A 22,878-nucleotide genomic window follows, 5' to 3' on the forward strand; every position below is an offset into this window, starting at 1 on the left:
AAGAACATATGACATTCTCAAAATGTACAATATAAATCTTATTGTATTACAAACCAAGATTCACACCTCCCTCACATCATCCAAAAAGACGTCCTCTTCACTGTTCACATGACAAAGGAGAACAAATAGACTGAAGGAGCTCAAAACACTAAAAAATAAAGAAAGAAAGAAAGAAAGAAAACAGAGGGACTCAACTCATCCGAAGTGTCACTAAACGATTATACAATTTCATCAATTCAATTTCTTAGTTGTTTACGGTCATCATGTAAAGAAGTCTGTTCTAACAAATGACTATGAAAAGTGTGGATTAAACTTTATTGATTTATGTACTCTTAATAAATACTTTCAAAGTAAATTGGTTGAAACATTTCTTTAAAAACCCTAATTCTATTTGGAATGTCATACCATGTCATATGCTGTCAAAACTGGGTGGGTTGAGCTATTTCTTAACCTGTAATTATAATATTGGTAAAGTTCCAATAAAAATGACAGCCTTTCACCGCCAGGCCTTCCTTTCATGGTCTCTTATTTTCAAACACAACTTTTCACCCAACAAATATTACAAATGGAACAACAAAAATAATTTATTTAAATCTTTATTTATTGATTATCGGTAATCACATTATTTTTGGTGACCAATTATTTAACAAGGATGATTGTCTTTACTCTTATAATGAGTTTCTAGAAGAATACAAAATTCCTGTGTCTCCTGGAGATTATGCCAAAGTCTTTGGAGCAATTTCTTCTGGTGTTTGCATTAGAGCTCAAGTTTGGACACACAACTACTAACTTTGTTATCACTGACTGACACTTCAGTTGGTAAGATCTGTTTTTCTTGTAACAATGCTCTTACCCAACTGATATTTGCTGACCAACAAAATTAGAGAAATACCATTTAAAATAATTCATAAGTTTTACACATCTAATGATCTTATTGTTAAAAAAAAATGTAAAAAAAAAAAATAATAAAAAAAACCCCGAAAAAAACATAGATGTAATGTGCACTTTCTGTTCTATGAGTATTGAAACAGTTACACATTTGTTTTGGCACTGCCCTTTTGTCCAAAGTTTCCGGTCTGACATTTGTTATTTTATTGCAGAAAAAATGAGAATGATTTGTTGTTGTTGAAATGAAGTTGTTATGGAAGGATGTTCTTTTTGGCTTTTATTATCAAAGGAAATAAGAATGAAACTTTCATTAATCTGATTATTGTTTTGGCAAAATTTTACATTCATAAATGTAAGTTTACGCATTCCAAAACATCTTTTATTGCTTTTAACAATGAGGTCAAGCAATATGTCAACACGATTAAGTATTCACTTAATCAAAAGGCAACAAAAACTGTGAATGTGTGTAAACAATTGAATAATCTTTTTGTAAATTTGTACTTCCCCTGGCAAAACGTGAATGGGTTTTTTATGTTAAAACAGCCGCAATGTTGGAAACTGCACAATGTATTATTTTAAAAATAACACAAAAATAAATATATAAAAATAAATAAAAGTTTATGATCGATAATTTTTTTTTTGTAGCAAATTAATTTTTTAAGCAAATAAAGTGGATCAAATGAATTACAGTTCTTACACTTTATTATAATAAAACTTTTTAGTAAACGTCTGACACTATGTCCCTATTATAATCGTACACTTGAAACATACTAGCGTATAGGCTACTAGCATACTATCCAAAAGTGTTAATCCAAATTTACCACATGATTGTTTTGTATACCACTATATAATATATAATATGCTCCTGTTTTGTAAACATATCCTCCTGCATTTCCATAACAAGTATTCTGTCAATTCATACATAGCTCAGATAACTTAGAACTATATAGCAATAAGTGTTACTACCATCTACTAGCATACCTCGCTGCCTTTATACATGTGCTGCAGATTGATTAACACTCAAGATATAACAGCATTAACACTAGAGAGAATATAACAGCATTAACACTAGAGAGATTGGGTAATATATTCTAGAGCCACCCCGATATATCGGCAGGCTGATATTATCAGCCGATATTATGCATTTTCCAAACTATCGGTATCGGCAGTTATAATGGCCGATAAATGAATATTTCAAAAATAAAATAAAAACGGACAAAACACGCTTGAACAATGTCATGAGAGTTGGAGTTGTATAGTTTGTCCACCAGAGGGCACTCTACACCGTCCCTGTTGACAACACTCGTTGAGTTGGTCACGAGACATTGCTTGAATCGGTCTTTGTCAGACACGTGGGTTTGTAAAGATTACGAGAGTAGAGATAACAAGTAAATAAGTCGCAAAACTGCAGGAGCACTGCACATACACACACAGCCCCCGGACATTTCACCAAGTTACTGTATCCTGTAAAGTTAGTATAACAGCAAAGATAGGGTTGCTGTATTCATGATGATGATAATGTCATGTTTATTTTGAAAAAAAAGAATGAAAAAAACTATTCTTCAACAACAGAATACCTGGCGGCTACGCCCATAATGCGCTTTGTGAAACGCGAGTGTGACGTCACCTGACAAAGACCAATAGTAATTAAAAGAACATCCCCATCATTTCTCTTAACTCAAATAAGCATGACAAAATTTGGGACTATCATGTCCAGTTTTGCTGCTGTTAAAAAGCCGAGAGTGAAGCGGAATTAGCTAGTAATAGTTGCGTTATGTTGTTTCAGTGTTGACTGACTGTCCTTTTAAATTTTGACAATGTGACTGAAGTATTTCTTTAATAGCGCCTGACAGTTATAGCAATGAGACATATCATCACTCCTTGGCCTGTTATATGAAAATGTACAATGTACAATTTGCAGTATGATGTTATCCATTGCTAAATTATGGCTCATCATAGACTAGCTAACCACAAAGCTAGCTAATGCAACTCTCATCAGTCTGTTTGTTGTGACAATAAAAGAAACAAGTTTCTTTTTAAAATGCATTAGCATATTATTTTAGTTAAAACTAATAAATAACTTCAAATAACTAATGATAGTGAAATCTGTTAATGTTGTATTGCACGTTTCTGAAAAAAATAAAATTAATATCGGCCGATATATCGGAATATCAGATTTTAAAACCCAAAAATATTTGTTTCGGTATCGGCCTTCAAAATCATTTATCGGTCGGGCTCTAATATATTGCAACAGAATAAATTATACTTGCTATGTGTTTTTGGTCAGGCAACAGTTCACTGTTAGGCCTACTATTACTTGTATTAGTATTATTAAAAATGTTCACCACAAAGAACACTGATAATAAAAAAAGAAATTTACCATAATAACCATAGTTTCATACAATAAAAGTGACTGGCCGTATCCAGATCAGATGGTGGACCTGCGCCTAGACACGACCACAACGCATCCCTGAAGTGTCAACAGAGAGAGAGAGACGACAGCCATCGGCACTGATCCTCATCAAACTCATCTCCATACCAGCGTGATGACTCCGGTCTTCAACCATGGAGCTGGATAGGCTAAATATTCAGATTGTTCCAATCTGACTTGGGACCTGTAATGCAGCCTGAATCGTTTTCATACAATGTACATTCATTGGCCAGAGGAGAACTGTCCCTCGACTGAGCCTGGTTTTGTTTCTCCCAAGGTCGTTCTGTCACTGATGGAGTTTTGGTTCCTTATTGCCACTCTTGCGTTTTCACATTTCTTGCCATTGGCTTTTGGCTTGCTTAGTTGGGGACATTTAATTTAATATTCAACAATATTATTGATCTGCCTGCATTGACACCATTATATGGGAATTGAACTGAGCTGGACGATGTTTTCTCCATTTATATATAAATTAAGTAAATTAATAACTTTTTTTTTACAACAAAAATCACTAAGCTTACTTAAGTGTGACTGCGATGCTATTTTCCTCTGGAAACAAACTGTGTTGCATTATTTTCCTGTTATTCCTGAAAAGCTGTTTTGAAACAATATTGTAAAACGCGCTATACTAATAAAGACTGTAAGACTTGACTGTAAATACAGGGTTCTCACTTTAAAATCATAATTTAAATATGTGATGCCCAGAGTAGAAGATTTTTCCTTAGATTGGGAACAGTAGCCTATCCCACAGACAGTCCGCTTTTGTAACTGTAGCAGTAATGCTAGTGCTCCATCTAGTGTCCTAGCCGGGAATTCACTATTCCATGGGTGCTTCTCATTTCTTATTTGTGCATCCTCGTTTCCTTTCCTTGCTTCCTTTCCTTGCGTCTCAGCTCCACCCCCTGTAGGACACGAGGGAAGGAAGCGAGGAAAGGAAAGGAGGATAGAGGAATCGAATAAAAGCTTTTTTATATCCATTGGAATACTTGATCACTCGAGCGTCACTCCACAGTGTCATCAGCAGCGCTAAAAGGATCTGCCCTCATGATGTTGAAGTTTGGTTATTTAATAAATTCATAATAAATAATAATAAAGATAGACTATACTGTTGAAATATATGAGATGTGTGGTTTATATAAACTGCAAAGGTAAAGTATAAATTAAAATGATTGTGACCGATGTGAAGGGGGAGGAGAATTGACACGTGCGTCACGTTTAGTCAATATAACAGCTCCGCGTAGGATGCACCTGTGTATCCTCGCTTATGACTCCTCAGGAAGCCTCCTATCTCCTCGATCCTCGACTCCTCACGGTGCAATTAGAGAATTGAGATGTCCTTTAAGATGGCTGAGCTCGATCGGTTTCCGGGTCATAGGAGGGAGGACGGAGGATCGAGGAGACGAGGAGGGATATTGAGAAGCACCCTCAATATCCCTCCTCGTCTCCTCGCTCCTCCTCTCAATATCCCTCCTCGTCTCCTCGCTCCTCCGTCCTCCCTCCTATGACCCGGAAACCGATCGAGCTCAGCCATCTTGAAGGACATCTCAATTCTCTAATTGCACCGTGAGGAGTCGAGGATCGAGGAGTGAGGAGGCTTCCTGAGGAGTCATAAGCGAGGATACACAGGTGCATCCTACGCGGAACTGTTATATTGACTAAACGTGACGCACGTGTCAATTCTCCTCCCCCTTCACATCGGTCACAATCATTTTAATTTATACTTTACCTTTGCAGTTTATATAAATCACACATCTCAGATATTTCAACAGTATAGCCTATCTTTATTATTATTTATTATGAATTTATTAAATAACCAAACTTTAACAACATAAGGGCAGATCCTTTTAGCGCTGCTGATGACACTGTGGAGTGACGCTCGAGTGATCAAGAATTCCAATGTATATAAAAAAGCTTTTATTCGATTCCTCTGTCCTCCTTTCCTTTCCTCGCTTCCTTCCCTCGCGTCCTACAGGGGGTGGAGCTGAGACGCAAGGAAAGGAAGCAAGGGAAGGAAACGAGGATGCACAAATAAGAAATGAGAAGCACCCATGGAGTTTACCTAGGTTCATTCCACAGGGTTCATTCGAACTTCATTGAAGTTCATTTGCTCTGGAATATCTTGGTGACTTAAAAAAAAAAAAAAATGTGGCAGGTTCAAAATAGCTTATATAAATAAATAAATGATTATATTTAGTATGTGTTTGTAAATATTTATTGCCTCAGTGTTTGTCCTGTAAAGAGTCTTCTCCAGTGTGACTCAGTCTCCAAAATGTAAATACAATATATGTTGTTTCTTTTTTTTTTATTACGATAAAGACAAATGACAGAACAGTGTGTTTTTAGATTAAACTGGCTGTGGATTTAAATAGTTAATCAATAAATGTAATATGAGAAGCAGGATTCAAAGCAAAAACAGAGCATTTGAATGTAGCACAAGGCTGTTTGATGTCCTATATACATCTGGAAGACGTATTTTTAAGAGTGTTTGCTCATGCAAGACGTCTATAGGACGTTTCCTGCCACAGATGTCAAGTAGACGTTTAGAAGATGTCTCTAAGATGTAATGATTTAGAATGCACGTTAAACTGACATCTTATAAACGTCTATTTGACATCTGGAAGGAAATGTCCTATAGAAGTCTTGCAGATGAGCAAACACTCTTAAAAATACGTCTTCCAGATGTAAACAGGACATCAAATATTGTGCTATCTGGGAATCTTTAATGCAAATAGGCCTACATATTTTGTAACATAGCAATTTACAAAAGTAGCACAGGCCGTTGTAATGGATTTTTTTTTCCCTGAACCTGACTACTCTACAATAATACTCACTCTAGTTAGCCAAGTCTTATACTTTTACCAGCGTATCTACACATCGACGTCCGCTGAGTCAATTAAACCTACCCTCTACCCTGGCGCATCTACAGTCGACGTCCACCGGGTGCTAATAATTATATTATATTATAGTAATATAAGTAAATATTACTTGTTCTTGCTGCGCAGCTTAATTAACAGACAGACTCCAGCAAATGTCCTTTCAATGCTTTTAATTACGACCGGGAGAGTTCTCGAGCAATACTCAGAGAACTTCCCAAGTAAAAACAAGGCCGGTGGATCCCAGACAAATTCCATTGAGAATCCCCTCGAAAACACTGATACAACAGTTTTTATACCATATGGAGGCATGCCGTAATGACATTAATTTCATTGGTTCTTCATAGGTAGACTGTTTTGTTACTGGGTAGAGGAGACTTTGTTTGAATGTTTCTAACTTAGTCATCTGTCTAGTTCCATTTCCCGTATTTGTTATTTATACACAGTCAGGAGTTTGGCGCACATACATTCATCTGAAGTACAGAATGTCTTAGGACATTGTATCAGAGATTTAGCTGGTTAAATGAGGTCAAATGTCAAAACATGGTTAGCTTAATATTCAGTTTAAAATTTTCCACCACACCGTACGTGAGTGTGGTTCTCTGCTCAGACTCGAGCGGCTCAAAGTAAACCTCGACTTCTGTACAGAGATGCGGTTGGATGTGTTGATGAAAATAAACAGCTTCAGTGTGTCTGTATTCACACGTTGTTTGTGTGAGTGTGAACGACTGATGGAAAACAAAGATAGTGTTAGTTAGTAACCCTTAGTGACTATCCTAACACCATCACACATTTTAATAGCAAAATATTGATCATCGGTCTACAATAAAATATTAAAAATGCACGGCTGCAAAAACAAAAACTGAAAAGATACTGTGTCCGGTCTGCCGTATCCAACAGTGCAATACATACTAATACTAATACAGAGGAATATTAATAACCAGAGTATCAGTGTGTGTGAAGTGAGAGAGAGAATGAGGTGTTGAAATATTATTGGTGGAGGAATCAGACACAGAAACACACTCTCACAGTTTAACACTGTCCTGTTAGTTCACTATCTCTCTGTCTCTGAAGTGTTCACATATAGAGATCTGACAATGCTTCACATGTGTGTGTTGTTCTGCGTGTGTCGTCTGGCCGGTGAGTTTTAATCATATGCATTTGAACACTTCAGTTCTTGCTTCAGACACATATATATAGGCTATTTTTTTGTACCTTTTTTTATTTATTTATTTGAATAATTATTGTGTTTTGTGAGATCTATTTTAAACCACAAGAGAAAAATAACAGAATCTGTTATTATTATTTCAAATAATTCATGCTTTACCACCATAAACAAACATCAGATGATTATTGATGATCTCGCTACTCTGACGTTTTTATTCTGTTACTGTGCTTATTAAAATTACACTGGATACTAAGAGAAAAATATACATGTTGATATAAGTGCAAAGTAAATTCAAGGGTTTGATGACCGTTCATTTGGGCCTTTAGTCCATGTAGTTTTTCTAAGAAACATTAGTGGAGTAGTGGAGGGTTTTTAACCGCTTTCCCTGATTTGCATATTTGGCTACTCTTCATTCTCCAGAGCCAGTCACTGCAGGAGCCAATCAGATTTAAGATGAGACATTATCACCCCTGTGGCTCCTCCCACAGATCACATGTATTGCGTTAATAACGGTATTGATAACTAAAAATAACATCATCACACAAAATGTAAATCACTGTGTTCTGTGCTGCTGTTCGTCATTACAGTTGCAAAACTGATATATTTAAGTTATTTGAGACCCTTAATCTGTGATAATCTCTGTTCTTCAGGAGTGTTTGCTGGTCCAGATTCAGTGAAATCAGTGTCAGTGACGGAGGGAGATTCAATCTCTCTAAACTCTGGTCTCATTGAAATGATGGATGATGCTTTGATTTACTGGACGTTTGGAGATGAAAACACTTTAATAGTTCAAATTAATGTACTGGCCGACAGAATGACTGTATATGATGATGTTCTTGATGGGAGATTCAGAGACAGACTGAAGCTGGACAACCAAACTGGATCTCTGACCATCACACACACCACAACTGAACACACTGGAGTTTATAGACTAGAGGTCGAAGATGGTGTGGGCAAGAGTTTCAGTCTCATTGTCTACGGTGTGTTACATATTTTGTTTGTAATTAAAGGGGATACATATTAAAGGGATAGTTCACTTTGAAATTATTTTTTTATATGTTTTATCTTACCTCAAGGGCATCCAAGATGAAGGTGTCTTTGTTTCCACAGTATTTTCAATTTTGATATTTTTAGGTCAAACCGTTCTTGTCTGTCAGTCATATAATGGATGTCTATGGTCACCACCTCAAAGAGCATGCACAGAGAAGTCCAAATTAAACATGATTTAATGACTCGTGAATGTAAGTACACATTGATGGCCTAAGACACGAAACGAGCGGTTTATGTGAGAAAATGAACAGGATTTATATCGTTTTTACCTCTTGTAATCACAGCCACGTCCAACTGATCTGAAGGCACGGGCGCTTCGGTCTGCGCTTGTGCTGGAACTGATCTCTCGCGTGTGTACGTCACTCATTGTTTACAGAGATTTCGGAAGTTTTACTCTTCACTGTGAAGATCTAAACATATTTAGATCTACAGGAAATCGCAATGGAAGACGATTTCGACATTTAGATCTTCACAGTGACTGAAATCTCCGTGTAAACACTGAGTGACGTACACACGCGAGAGATCCCTTCCGGCGCATGAGCAGACCGAAGCGCCCGTGCCTTCAGATCACTTGGAAGTGACTGTGGTTACACGAGGTAAAAACGATATAAACACTGTTCGTTTTCTCACACAAACCGCTCGTTTCGTGTCTTAGGCCATCAATGTGTACTTACATTTACGAGTCACTAAATCATGTTTAATTTGGACTTCTCTGTTTTTGACCATATTTTAATTTTGACCATAGACCTCCACTATATAACTGACAGACAAGAACGGTTTGACCTAAAAATATCAAAATTGAAAATACTGTGGAAACAAAGACACATACATCTTGGATGCCCTTGAGGTAAGATAAAACATACCCAAAATAAATTTCAAAGTGAACTATCGCTTTAATGATTTTTCAATCTCGAAATTATAAACATTGAGATACACACATATTTTTGTCTTCCTTTTTTAAAACTATTGAACAGTTTCCTTTTGATTCATTATTATGAAGTGTTCATCTTTTAAAAATCACAGTAGGCCTATTCTACTGTGTGTGAATGACATCACAAACTGTGTGTGAATGACATCACAAACTCTCAACACATTGAAACGGTCAAAACTGCTCCTATTTACTGATATGATCCTAAAGTAATGTTACTAATCTTTCCCAGCTCGTCTGCCTGTTCCTGTCATCAGTAACTCTTCACACTGTTCATCATCATCTTCAAATTGTTCAGTGGTGTGTTCATCATCAGTGTTGAGTGTGTGTGATGCGACTCTGTCCTGGTACGCAGGAATGAGTGTATTGTCCAGCATCAGTGTGTGTGATCTCAGCATCAGTCTCTCTCTACCTCTGGAGGTGGAATATCAGGATAAAAACACCTACAGCTGTGTGCTGAACAATCCCATCAGCAACCAGACCACACATCTGGACATCAACACACACTGTCACACATGTGCAGGTACAGCAGCACTGATGACATCAACTAATATCAGCGCTGATATTAGCGTTTATTGACTGATCTGATCTAAGTTTGATGTTTTTATTTCTCAGACTCCACTGTTGTCCACTGTTGTGGTTCTACTGAAGCTGTGATCCGATTGGTCCTCTCTGCTCTGGTGGGCGTGGCTACTGTGATTTTTCTACTTTATGACATCAGATGCTGACAACTTTGTTTTCCATTAGGGATGTCAACAATTAGGCGAATCAACGACAGGGCGGACTTTGATCCCATACGGACTGGCCATCTGTGTGATCTGGAGAATAACAGAACGGCCGGTAGTCCTCCAGGGTAGGGTTGCACCAGCCGTTCGTAAGCTCTTTCTTAAATTAACGTAAAGTTCACACTAGAGGCTTAGTAACTACTAGCTAGTTTGTAACTAACTCTGTACTTTATTCCGTTGCACCATTTATTTGTAAGGTAGAACGTAGCTATAGACCTTATTCGCAAACACCGGAAGTAGCTAACCGCGGCCATATTGTTGACATAACATCTGCTGCCCCTTGCCGCGCGCAGATTTGAGTTGAGGGGAGCAGTGGGCTCTATGCACGGCGTTATTTCCGGTGAAGGATTAAGGATGCTCGATAACTTCCGCCGATCATAGAGTCCAATGCAATACCGAGAATTTATATTGAATTTTATACTCCATGGTTATAATAATGAAACGTTAGTCACAAAAACAGATAAAACAGACACCCCTCGTTGTGTTTATGCTTCTTTTTAAAATTATATTAAAGGTGCCATCTGTAAAAATTGAGGTTAAAATATCCCAAAAATGAGCTACACGCATCAAAAGATTGAGAAGAAATAAGGTTGATGATGTCATTAAAAAACTGACACGTTATAGTGCTGCCGAGATATTAATCTGAATTAGCATGCTAAATTACTAGCCCCGGCCCGGCAGGTGTCGTAATACCAGTTTCGACCATGGGAGGCGGTATGCGGGCGGGCAACGTTACCACCAGCCAAACTGCAGTACACGAGTGAGTCGCGCTCGCGCCAGCTTGTGTGTACTTGAACCTGACGTCAGTCGTGTGGAAAATACAGCCCACTACTACATTTCAGTTCAGGGAAGAGTTAAAAAACAATAATTGGTCGATATTATGCATGAGGAATACATTTTGGTAAGTTGTAGCATACTGTATCTTTTAACAGTGTTCGTGTTCTTTTACCATTAGCTAGTAGAGATGATCGGTTCACGTGTGCTAGGGATCTGTCGTGTAAAGCGCCAATACTGTATTTATTGTTTGAATTGCATAATAAAATGAACAGAATCTGAGAGCTGAGATCGGTCTCCGTGTCCTTTTCTGTGCATGACAAAATTGATGTGTGGCGTGAGAGTGTGTGAAAAGTGTTGTGAGAGTTGGCAGCTCTGAAAGACGCTAGCTTGGTCCACATCAGGGAATGCTGTCTGTCAAATTAATTCAAACTAATGATAAAAAATGTAATATGAACAAATCGAATATCATAAAACTAGAAATAATAGCCTGGGCTTTAATTTTCCCATATCGTCGAAATGCACCGACTTGTCTATGAGACGGCCCTTATAATTTAGTATTGAGTCATTAAGTCTCTAATCTCTGAAAATCTCCAAATGCTCCACGTGAAACTGCGGTCTTCCAACCTTTTACTATCGTGTCAATTGATTTGATTAATATCATAATATGCACGAGGGAGACAGAGCAACACAGCACTCGCCCATATTGTTTGAAGACATGAGAGAGCGCGTGGCCGTGGAGGTATTTCTGGAGGTATACTGCCCCCATCTGGTATGGAACATGTTGTATGATTTGATTTTAAATCCCAGAGGGCACCTTTAAATAAACATAACTATATATAAAATTACATCTAAACGTATGTACGTTTCGTTTCAAAGACGGGAGGACAGTAAATATTGAAGACTCTGCCATAATCCCGTTTTCTCCGGTATTCCTCCGCTTTAATCTACACAACCGGAAATGGACGAGCATCCTTACGTCAAATGCGGAACTTATGCGTGCATATAGCCCGTTGCCTACATCTCGTCGGTATCAAGAGAAGATAAGCTTGATTGGTGTGTGGAGTGGACCCATATCAAAATCAAATAATAGCATTAAGTAAAGATTCGTCCTTATTGCCAGCCGTAACCTATCCGGATATTTATAACTATCTCTTTCATACAGTATCCGTATAACGTACAAACTACCATTTACCTCAACAAGGCAATAATGAACGAGACTCGTCTTATTCTTGGAGGTGGAAAAACAAGTGCTTTGTGACATGCAAGATTTGTTGTATTAAAATGTAAGTGCAAAAGAAAAGGCATGAGAGTTGGTTGTTTTTGTCAATTTTAAGTTTTCATTTAAAATGTTTGTGATTTTAATATAAGTAGGCTATGGTTACATATTTGACCACTTGCTTGAGCAACTTCATATAGAAGTAATGCATGGAATAATTGGCTTACATTGTTGAAATAATGAGTATGTGTTAAAATAAAAATAAAAATGTGGTACAGCCTCGGATCAGTTAATTTATGCACTGCAAACGCAGCATATTAAGCACTACGTCGGCCACCGTAGCTTCTCCTTCGTGTTTGCAAAGGGAGGGGTAACCTGCGAGTGACTGGCTGTTTGCAGTTCGCAAACCACAACACTAGATGCCGCTAAAGATCACACACGGCACCTTTAAAGTTGATTATACGAATTTGGTGTGTTGCGGCCATCTGGTGGCTAAAACTAAAATGATTATATTTCATTGTACATCCACGTTACAATTCTTTGTTAATTACACCATTTTTTTCTTACTTTATGCTATTTTTATTGTCTGACACAAATGTAAAAGTATTTCTCACAAATAAATCACTGTAGAATTGAACACAAATAAATTAATATTGCCTACCCAAGTGATTTACATCTATGAATCATATATGCCTGTATTAAAACTGAAGCTGTGTCATAATAAGAATAAATTATGAATTCATTCAGATTGAATAACAGTTGGTGTAAAGTTCAGTGTAAATAACAGACAGTGTAAAGTTCATTAAGGCAATATTACCGTGCAACAGACTTTTTCAGTAGCTAGTCTTGTTCTGGAGGTATTTTTCTTATTCATTTTCTCTATAAAGAATGAACTACAACCCCATGATGCAACTTTTGCCATGATTCTATGGTTGTTTTTCCTTGGTTGTGTAATTTTTAAATAGGCAATTTGTCAATTAAATGCATTTTGGTTACGTTGAATACTGACTGAAGGCTTCAATAAGAACCATGGATATAAACTTAAGTTATAACGATTTAAATACAGAATAATCAAAGTCACTTTTTCTTTATAAAGAAAATTAAGATTATAACTTCCAGATCCTACACTGTTAAAAGATTATTGTTAGCATAACTTTAAAAAAGTAATAGTTAATACAATGAAGAAGATTGGCTTAATCAAAAGAAACTCAAAGTAGTATGTTATCTGAACCACATTATTATCCAAGTTTAATTGACAAAAGAAAAAATGCTGTGATAAATCAAGAAAATAAATGTTTATTGCAGAAGCAACTCAAGTTTTAAAGTTATTAATGCTCTTTTCTTTGTGGACAGAGACTAGATGATAATCATCATCTGAGGGACAGTGAAAGTAAAAGTTTTAACAATACATTCGTGTCCGTGTTTAGTTGGAATAAACAGTCACTGCATTCACTAACAATCACACAGCATTTGTTGTATACATTTAGCAGAAAAGCTGAATTCTACAAGTTAATTGTGATTTAAATACTTATTCATAGAAAAAGATAATCAATAAGAAACAAAGTTACAAAGTTACTCTTTCACTTTCTGTCTTAAACTTCTTCCACAAGCACTTACAGGTGCAGTAGGTCATTCTCTGCAGATGTTTTTTTTTTTTTGTTATGCCATGATAAGTTCTCATATCTCATATGTCTGTGGAAGGCGTAGGACCATAAAATGTTTGTTCAAGTCATCAGCTCGTTCATGTACGCTGTCAGACAGAGCGAGATTGGCAGGCAAATTAAAGCAACAGCAACCCTTCCTTCGAACCGACAACAAGTGGCCTTGTGTTGACCAAAAGAAAAAGACAGTCTTTGAAAGGGATACAACGGGAAAAAAGGCTGGATCAAAAAAAGGACCAAATTAATTTCGGGCGTTGCTTTTACACGCTGGAGACAACTGTGGAAGTGTCTAAAGATGACGTCATAGATGCAGTATTTCTTTAGATACCCGGATAATGTCGCTTCTAATGAATTAGCTCAAGCATGTGTAATCGGGTCCTGATCGAGTACATGATGTATTGCAGTAACGTTCAATGCGTCCCAATTCGCATACTATCCGTCCTAAATAGTATTCGAAAATAGAATTAGTGCGTCCCAAATCGTAGTATGTTGAAATGAGTGTTTCAAAGATACCCGGATGGTCTACTTTTTCCGGTCAGAATCCGAAGTGTAGATGCACACTCTAACGGCTGATATTGCCCACAAACCATTGCGTGTTGGACGAGGATTCGGTTAGAACTACAAACACGAGTAAAAAAGTGTTAAAAACTACAGCACGTAGTCGATACGGAGGACGCGCGAGTCCCCGCGGTTGTGGTCCCCGCGGTTGTGTTTAGATAAAGAGCTTTGAGTGATTAATTATCAGTATCTAACCTGACGAAAATGAATTTATTCAATGTTGTCCACATTATATTGCATTTGCAGCAGCATTGTGAACTTTTGTAAAGACACGTTTAGCCATTACGTTTTAAATGCATCATTATATCCAAATTTCAAACACGAGGAGAGCATGAAAGACCCACAACTGGCAGATGAACGTGCTCTCCGAAACGGTAGGAAATCAAATTAGATAGAATGGAGGTTTTTAACTGTGACAAGATGATTGACAGGGCAGTTTACGGTGACAGGATGCACGCAGCACGCGACAGAGCTGTCCGTTAAAGATGACGTGATAGTATGTCCCAAAGCTTGCCTACTCTTTTGCTACACACTCAAAAGTATGTACTTTTTCCTCACAAAAAGAGTACATACTTTTAGGGCGTAGTATAAGTAAGCGAATTGGGACGCAGCGGTTGTCTCTGGTATTCTTGGCTGAGCGCGCTCATGCTATCAGGAGGTGTGGCTTTGGATGGCGATTCGCAGGGAGTGTGGGACGCACGCGCACGCTTTTACAGCTATCCGGCTAAAGTTAGCATACATGCACCTTTAACTAATACATTACACAACCATAGCAACACAACTATGATAAACTGCTGATATTCCTCCATTCGTTTCTTTTGATAAAATCTGCTAAAAGATTAAATGCGCTGCAATTTTAGAAGCTGCAAATATCAGATATTTAAAACAGTTATGTATATTTGAATAAGCCTGAAATGCTCTTGCAGTAACATTTCTCACACAAATGATTACAGGGACATTTAGATGATAAAGTTACAAATAAACACCCAGCAAGAAAATATGACTATAAGCGCCACACAGTTAACATTATCTGTGTTTATATAGTTTAATACTTGAATATTAAGGTAAGTGACTTAACATTAATGAGAGGCGAGCAAAGCATTTCATGTTTTTAGCTCTCATTTCCTCATATGTATATTTAGAGGAAGCTTTTTTTTTTCTTTTTGTCTTGCGGAAGCAGTTACAATCCTCTCCGATCATGTGACCTTCATCTTTTCTCCATCTAAGAAAACAACCAATCACAGAAAATAAAGAGAGTGAATGAACAGCTACAGAAACTCAGAAAATCAGCACATTGACCAGTGAATGAGATTCTGTTTAAAATGTTTATTTCTTACCAGGATTATTTTGTCAAAGCAGGTGAAATTAAACGCACATATAAAGACACACAACATAGTTCAGTATCTCACCTCATACTTGGTCTTTCTTCAGAAGCTCTAGATTCGGTCTCTCCACACCTGCTTTGATATATAATCACACGCACAATTAAACAGTAATTGTAGAAAGTGCTCCCCTTTGGCACATGGACTCTCCCAGTCACCCCTGTCATTCAGTGAGAAATGGACTATTCCAAAACTTTCCACCGGAGTTCGCGAAGTGACGGTGAAGAGAGTTGACGGGTAATGAAGGGAAAAGTAGATCGGCTGAATAAGTGTATATAGTTTAGAGTGAGATACAGAGTATTAGCCGAATCGGAGGAGTTTTACTGATTGTGCGTGTGCGTGCATCACACTGTAAGTAATCAGATAATTGTTGAACATTCTCAGTAATCGCTAATTTGCCTGTATCTGTGTTTACATCTGTGGTTAAAGTTGTTTACTTAGTTATATTTCACTGCTGTGACATTATTAGCATCCATGTATATTGATGTCATTCTTATAATAGTTATATTGATTCCGTTATCTCGAATGCATGATTCTATCTCAAGTCGCAAACATGCGCTCTGTTGTTTACATCTCGGTTCGACCGCACGTGCAGCAGTAGTCATGCTCGCATGCACAGCTCGTGCACGGCTCGTGTACAGCATTAGCGCGCACACATCTGTTCTCACCTTTTTCAAGTAGATTATCATAGAGATTGTATTGTTATTTCACCGCTATTCGTCAGTATTTTAACATATAAGTTCATTTATACTGTTTGTGTTTTATATACGTTTATACATATTTATATCTGTATTTTGTGTTCACAGAACCACACATCTATGCACATTTAATAAAACAACGATTTGGAATATATCCTGAGTGAGACATCATTGTTCTGACCGGACAAACTGTAGCCTTCAGCCAAACCTGAACTAGCAATTAGAGTGAATAGTCACAAGATTTTTCATGGTCCTTCGAGCCGGAGCAGTGAATTGCTACAGAGATGTCTCAACCCGAGAGAGAAGTGCCTGTCGTGCGTCCACGAAGAAAGATCAACTCACCGACTCATTTAGTGGATTATGAGCTTGGTGCGCCATTGTCACATCGACAGCCATTCCCAGACTTTAGCCATAGCAGAGTCCCGTCACCAGCACAGACACGATCGACTTCTCCTGTCAGTCAAGAGTTAGATCATGAGGATTGGACACTGAGAGATGAATGGCAAAGTAAAAGTTTCAATGGGCAAGGAGAAGAGGAAGTAGAGCTTACATCCATGCTGCAGGTGATGAAACGCGAGAACGCTGACTTGAGGCTACAAACCAGCCAGCTTCCAGAGATTATTTCAGCATTACAGGAGATGCGGCAACAGAATGCTTTGTTACATCACGAACTTCAGAGTCTTAAGGCAGAAAGGAGAGCCCCGTCAAGGCCAGTGAATTTACCAGTGCTATCTCCAGGTCCCTTTTCTCCTGTGGTGAGCCCTGAGACTCCACAACGGTTCCGTCCTACTCCAGCCCCACGGACAAACCCCCCAACACCGCCTACGGCCATGAGGGAACGGTGCACAGCTACAATACATGAGCGCATTGGATTAGCTGAGAAGTTCAGAAACATGGACATCTCCTCCTCAATGCATGATAGAGTACCATCACAAATACGTTACAGTGACCCACCTCAACCCATGTACTCTCGTTCCTCCCAACACTTTCCAGCTTATCAGTCAGAGTTTGACACCACAGCACATGACAGTATGCCTCCGCATTCAGGCCACAGACAAGAGTTTTATCAGCCTTCATCAATGCAAGAGAAAATGTACAGAGGCCCTGCTCCAACCATTCCCTTCCTAACATCCCCTGATCCTAGGGAGTTCTCTCGACTGAGAATAGCATTGGAGAACATTTTGCCTGAGGATGCAACCGAGCGATTCAAGTATCAGATCCTCACTGACCATCTTAAGTTGGAGGAAGCCCTACTTGTGGCAGACTCATACAGTAACTCAAACTTTCCTTTCACAAATACCATGAGAGCCCTCAATAAAATGTATGGCCAACCACATCAGCTAGCCTTACAACGCATTGCAGAACTGATGGATGGACCAAACATTCGAAGTGGAGATGTGAAAACTTTTCGCATGTTCGGACTCCAAGTGCGTTCCCTGGTCAGTATGTTGGAACAGCTGGGTCAGAAAGGCAATGTAGAGTTGGAGTGTGGATCCCACGTGTCGAGACTGATGAGCAAACTGCCACATGATCTCAGGTCCAGTTTCAAGAGGTACACACATCCTCTTCATGTCACTATCCCCACATTATTGGACTTTGCAGACTGGCTTGAGTACGAGCTACAAGTTCAGGATGACCAAACTGATTATACCAGCCAGCCTAGAGTTCCTACAGTGCCGAGGAGAGAGCTGAGGAGAGACTCTAGACAGCCCCGCAAACCCACTACTATCCTCTTTGGTACAGAGAAACCAAAGGCCAGCCCAGCATCACCAGTTTATCCACTCAAACCAATTGCTGCTAAGAGAGAAGGGGTAAATGTTTACTGTCCATACTGCGACAACAACAGACATTTCCTGAGCGGCTGTGAGAACTTTAAGTTACTCAACAAAGAGCAGAAGGTGAATTGGATCAAAAGCCAGAATAGATGTTGGCGCTGTGGGCGTGGTCATCATGCTGCCAATTGTACACTGAAAGCCCTCTGTCCATCTTGTAACAGAAAGCACTTGCTGGCCTTACATGATGTAAATGACCAGAGCAGAGCCACAGAAGAATCAGTTCCAGCCAGTGCAGTCTTGTATCTAGATCGTCCAACCTGTGATAACAAAATTCTGCTGAAGGTGGCTAAAGTTCTACTCCAAAATGGCAACAAATCCATGGAGGCATATGCAATCCTCGATGATGGGTCAGAGCGGACCATCATCCTGCATGAAGCTGCGCAGAAGTTGAATCTGAAGGGTCAGCCAGAGGACTTAGTTCTCCGTACAGTCAGGCAAGATACACAGACTCTTCACGGGGCGGCTGTGACCTTCACTGTGTCTTCAGTGGCTAACCCTCGGAAGGCTTTCATGATACGTAGCGCATTCACAGCCAAGAGCTTGGATTTAGCAGAGCACACTCATCCCATCAAGGTACTCCAGAAGAAGTACAAGCATCTTGCAGGCCTTCCACTACAGCACCTTCACAAAGTGAAACCAGTAGTTCTCATTGGTTCTGACTGCCCTCACCTCATCACACCCATAGAACCAGTCAGACTGGGTCCACCTGGTGGCCCTGCGGCTGTGAGAACACGCCTAGGATGGACACTACAAGGCCCAGCGCAAGAACTAACCAGCAGACTTTCCCCCCAGCAATGTCTTTTCACCAGCTTACGGCCCACTAATGACATTTATGCAAATGTGGAGAAACTGTGGAAAATGGACATTCTTCCGTATCAAAACGAGAAGGTACTGACAAGGTCTCGACAAGACAAAGAGTCCATTCAACTTCTCCAGGACAAAACCGGGAGAGTGGAGGTTGACAGAATCCAGCGCTACGCGACCCCTCTTTTACGTGCCAAAGATATGCCATGTCTACATGCTCCCAAAGAAGCTGTCCTGCCACAATTAAGGGGAGTAGAGAATCGACTGAACAAGAATCCTGATCAAGCGGCAGCCTATCAGGAGGAGATGGTTAGGTTACAGCAAGCTGGGTACATCACAAAACTCACTCCTGAGCAGGTGGACTGTTCCAAAGAGAGCTGGTACATTCCACATCATTTGGTGGAGCATAATGGAAAGAAAAGGGTTGTCTTCAACTGTTCATTTTCTTACCAAGGACACAACCTGAACGAGTATTTGCTCCCTGGCCCACCACTCAGCCCTTCTCTCCTGTCAGTTCTTCTGCGATTCAGAGAACATTCCATCGCCATTAGTAGCGACATTCGTGGGATGTTCCACCAGGTACGCCTTTTGCCTGAGGACAAACCACTACTTAGATTCATTTGGAGAAATCTTCAGAGAGACAAGGTACCAGATGTGTATGAATGGCAAGTACTTCCATTCGGAACAACGTGCAGTCCTTGCTGCGCAACATATGCGTTACAAAAGCACGTCCTGGATCACAGTGAGTCTGAAGATACACAGTTCTCAGTAGAGAAATCTTTCTATGTTGACAACTGCCTTCAGAGCTTCACCTCCTCTGAGACAGCTAAAGGTCTGGTAGACAAACTACGCAGTCTCTTAAGTTCCGGGGGCTTTGATCTAAGACAGTGGGCTAGCAATGATCCATCGGTCATCAGTCACCTGCCAGTTGATGCTCGATCTCAAAGCAGCATTCAGTGGCTCAGCGAGGGTCACCAAGATGCACAAGAGTCAACTCTTGGGTTACACTGGAATTGCTCATCAGACACTCTCTCTTATAAGCAGCGGCGGACAGACCACCCACTTCCAACTATGCGGAGCATATATCACATCCTTGCTAGTCAGTATGACCCCATAGGCTATATTGTGCCATTCACAACACGTGCCAAGGTGATCGTACAGAAGTTATGGGACAAGAAAAGAGAGTGGGATGATCCCCGTCTGCCTGAGAATCTGTTGAACTTGTGGAAAGCATGGGAAAGTGAACTGGATGGTTTACAGCACATTGTTTTGCCGAGGGCTTACTGCAGTAAAGAACTGGATCAACCTACCAGCATGAGGCAGATTCACATTTTCTGTGACGCTTCAGAGCAAGCCTACGGTTCCGTGGCCTACTTGCGAACTGAAAACCTGGAAGGTAGAGTGGAAGTAGCCTTTGTAACCAGTAGATCTCGGGTAGCCCCTAAAAAGCAGCAAACTATTCCAAGGTTGGAGTTATGCGCAGCACTCACCGGTGCACAACTCGCAAAAGTTCTGAGGACAGAGTTAACTTTGCCCATCCACAGTGTTACACTGTGGTCTGACTCCACAACTGTCCTTACCTGGTTGCTGTCACACTCATGTCGTTTTAAAGTGTTCGTAGGCACCAGAGTGGCAGAAATCCAAGAACTCACGGAGTCTGATAACTGGAGATACGTGCCATCAAAGGAGAACCCTGCCGATGACATCACAAGGGGAAAACTGCTGTGTGACATAGGCCAGGAAAGCAGATGGAATAAGGGGCCAACATTCCTCAGACAGACAATTGAACATTGGCCGGAGATGCCACCATTTACAACCACTGATCAGGATAGTGAATTGAGAAAGCCAATATTCATTGGCCTATCAACCACCAATCCACTCACTCCCGATCCACAGAAATACCATACACTTCCAGAGTTACTGAAGGCTTACATTCAGTATGCCAACGGGGCGGCCACCGATATCCCAACAGCAGATGACTACAAAGAGGCAGAACTTGCAATACTCCAGCAGAGCCAAACTGACTCATTTCCAGACGAACTGTCCTTCCTCAGCGCAGGTAAATTCTTGCCAAAAAATAGTCGATTGCTGTGCCTAGCCCCGGAATTTGATGAGGACACCAAACTCATACGCGTTGGTGGTCGTCTGCGTCAGATCAGCCAGTTAGAGGAAGATACAATACATCCTATTGTCCTTGACTCATCTCACCCAACTACTAAACTAGTAATCAAGGACTATGATGATCGGCTACATCACCCAGGACCAGATAGGGTGTTTGCTGAACTTCGGAGGAAATACTGGGTGATACGGGGACGGGCTGCAGTCAGAAACCATCAGCGACAATGTCCAGAGTGTCAGAGATGGAGAAGACAACCACATCCACCAAAAATGGCAGACCTCCCACCTGCGAGATTGAGGATCCATCAACCTGTCTTCTATTCAACAGGTGTGGACTGCTTTGGACCTTACACTATAAAGGTGGGACGCAGGAATGAAAAAAGATGGGGAATCATCTTCAAATGCATGACTTCCCGTGCAGTTCACATAGACATACTCACCAGCATTGACACAGATTCCTTCTTGATGGCTTTAAGGCGATTCATCTCCAGGCGTGGTAAACCTTTCGAGCTCCTGTCCGACCAAGGTACCAACTTTAAAGGAGGAGAAAGGGAACTGAAAGAGTCATTCATTGCCCTTCATCCTGAGCTTCAAGCCCAACTCGCTAGCCAACAAATAAGATTCATCTTCAATCCACCCAGTTCACCCCATTTCGGTGGATGTTGGGAGAGAGAAATTCGTTCTTTGAAGGCTGCACTTAACGTCACCATTGGCAGCCAGACGGTCACAGAAGAAGTGCTGAGAACTGTCTTCATAGAAATAGAAGGTATCCTCAACTCCAAACCCATTGGCTACACTTCTTCGGACATCGCGGATCCAGATCCAGTAACCCCAAACATCTTGTTGATGGGGCGGCGAGATGCCTCATTACCGCAAGTGGTATACCAAGACTCTGAACTCCTGAGCCGTAAGAGATGGAGACATAGCCAGCTCTTGGCTGACCACTTTTGGAGGCACTTTATTCGACACTACCTACCCAACCTCCAAATCAGACAGAAATGGAAAACTGAAGAAACGGATCTGCAGGTCGGTGACACAGTCATGATAGTGGACCAACAACTGCCCCGCGCTCTTTGGCCTGTAGGGAAAATTGTTCAGGTCTTTCCTGGGTTGGACAAGAGAGTCAGATCTGTGGAAATACAGGTTAACGGCAAGACTTACACCCGACCTGTAGCCAAAATTATTTGTCTGCCCTCTCTACCTGACTAGCCTTGAACTTAATGTAGCAGTCACTTAAAGTTGACAAATTCACACTGTGAATTTGGGGGCGGCTGTAGAAAGTGCTCCCCTTTGGCACATGGACTCTCCCAGTCACCCCTGTCATTCAGTGAGAAATGGACTATTCCAAAACTTTCCACCGGAGTTCGCGAAGTGACGGTGAAGAGAGTTGACGGGTAATGAAGGGAAAAGTAGATCGGCTGAATAAGTGTATATAGTTTAGAGTGAGATACAGAGTATTAGCCGAATCGGAGGAGTTTTACTGATTGTGCGTGTGCGTGCATCACACTGTAAGTAATCAGATAATTGTTGAACATTCTCAGTAATCGCTAATTTGCCTGTATCTGTGTTTACATCTGTGGTTAAAGTTGTTTACTTAGTTATATTTCACTGCTGTGACATTATTAGCATCCATGTATATTGATGTCATTCTTATAATAGTTATATTGATTCCGTTATCTCGAATGCATGATTCTATCTCAAGTCGC

The 22,878-nt window shown here is 40.1% G+C and overlaps 2 protein-coding genes and 1 long non-coding RNA gene across 3 annotated transcripts; 2 read left to right on the forward strand and 1 right to left on the reverse strand.

The window, feature by feature from the left end:
• Window positions 1-7,165: 7,165 nt before the first annotated feature.
• Window positions 7,166-10,601, forward strand: LOC120486626 (uncharacterized). The gene is made up of 4 exons (XM_039682775.2): window positions 7,166-7,332; window positions 8,011-8,340; window positions 9,571-9,861; window positions 9,954-10,601. The coding sequence occupies exons 1-4, from the start codon at window positions 7,290-7,292 to the stop codon at window positions 10,064-10,066; spliced, it is 777 nt and encodes a 258-aa protein (XP_039538709.2). The 5' UTR covers window positions 7,166-7,289; the 3' UTR covers window positions 10,067-10,601.
• A 2,791-nt stretch (window positions 10,602-13,392) lies between these two features.
• LOC148995720 (uncharacterized) lies at window positions 13,393-15,833 on the reverse strand. Its single transcript, XR_016147006.1, has 2 exons — window positions 15,745-15,833; window positions 13,393-15,557 (listed from the first exon to the last, which is right to left on the reverse strand). It is a non-coding gene; the product is annotated as an uncharacterized LOC148995720 (long non-coding RNA).
• Window positions 15,834-15,839: 6 nt separating this feature from the next.
• Window positions 15,840-22,381, forward strand: LOC120464241 (uncharacterized). The gene is made up of 2 exons (XM_089118807.1): window positions 15,840-16,068; window positions 16,524-22,381. Exon 2 carries the CDS (start codon window positions 16,700-16,702, stop codon window positions 22,379-22,381), a length of 5,682 nt encoding a protein of 1,893 aa, XP_088974933.1. The 5' UTR covers window positions 15,840-16,068; window positions 16,524-16,699.
• The last annotated feature ends 497 nt before the right edge of the window (window positions 22,382-22,878 follow it).

This window comes from Pimephales promelas, chromosome 2 (assembly GCF_988280905.1).
Source record: "Pimephales promelas chromosome 2, fPimPro1.hap1.1, whole genome shotgun sequence".
NCBI classification, from domain to species: Eukaryota; Metazoa; Chordata; class Actinopteri; order Cypriniformes; family Leuciscidae; genus Pimephales; species Pimephales promelas.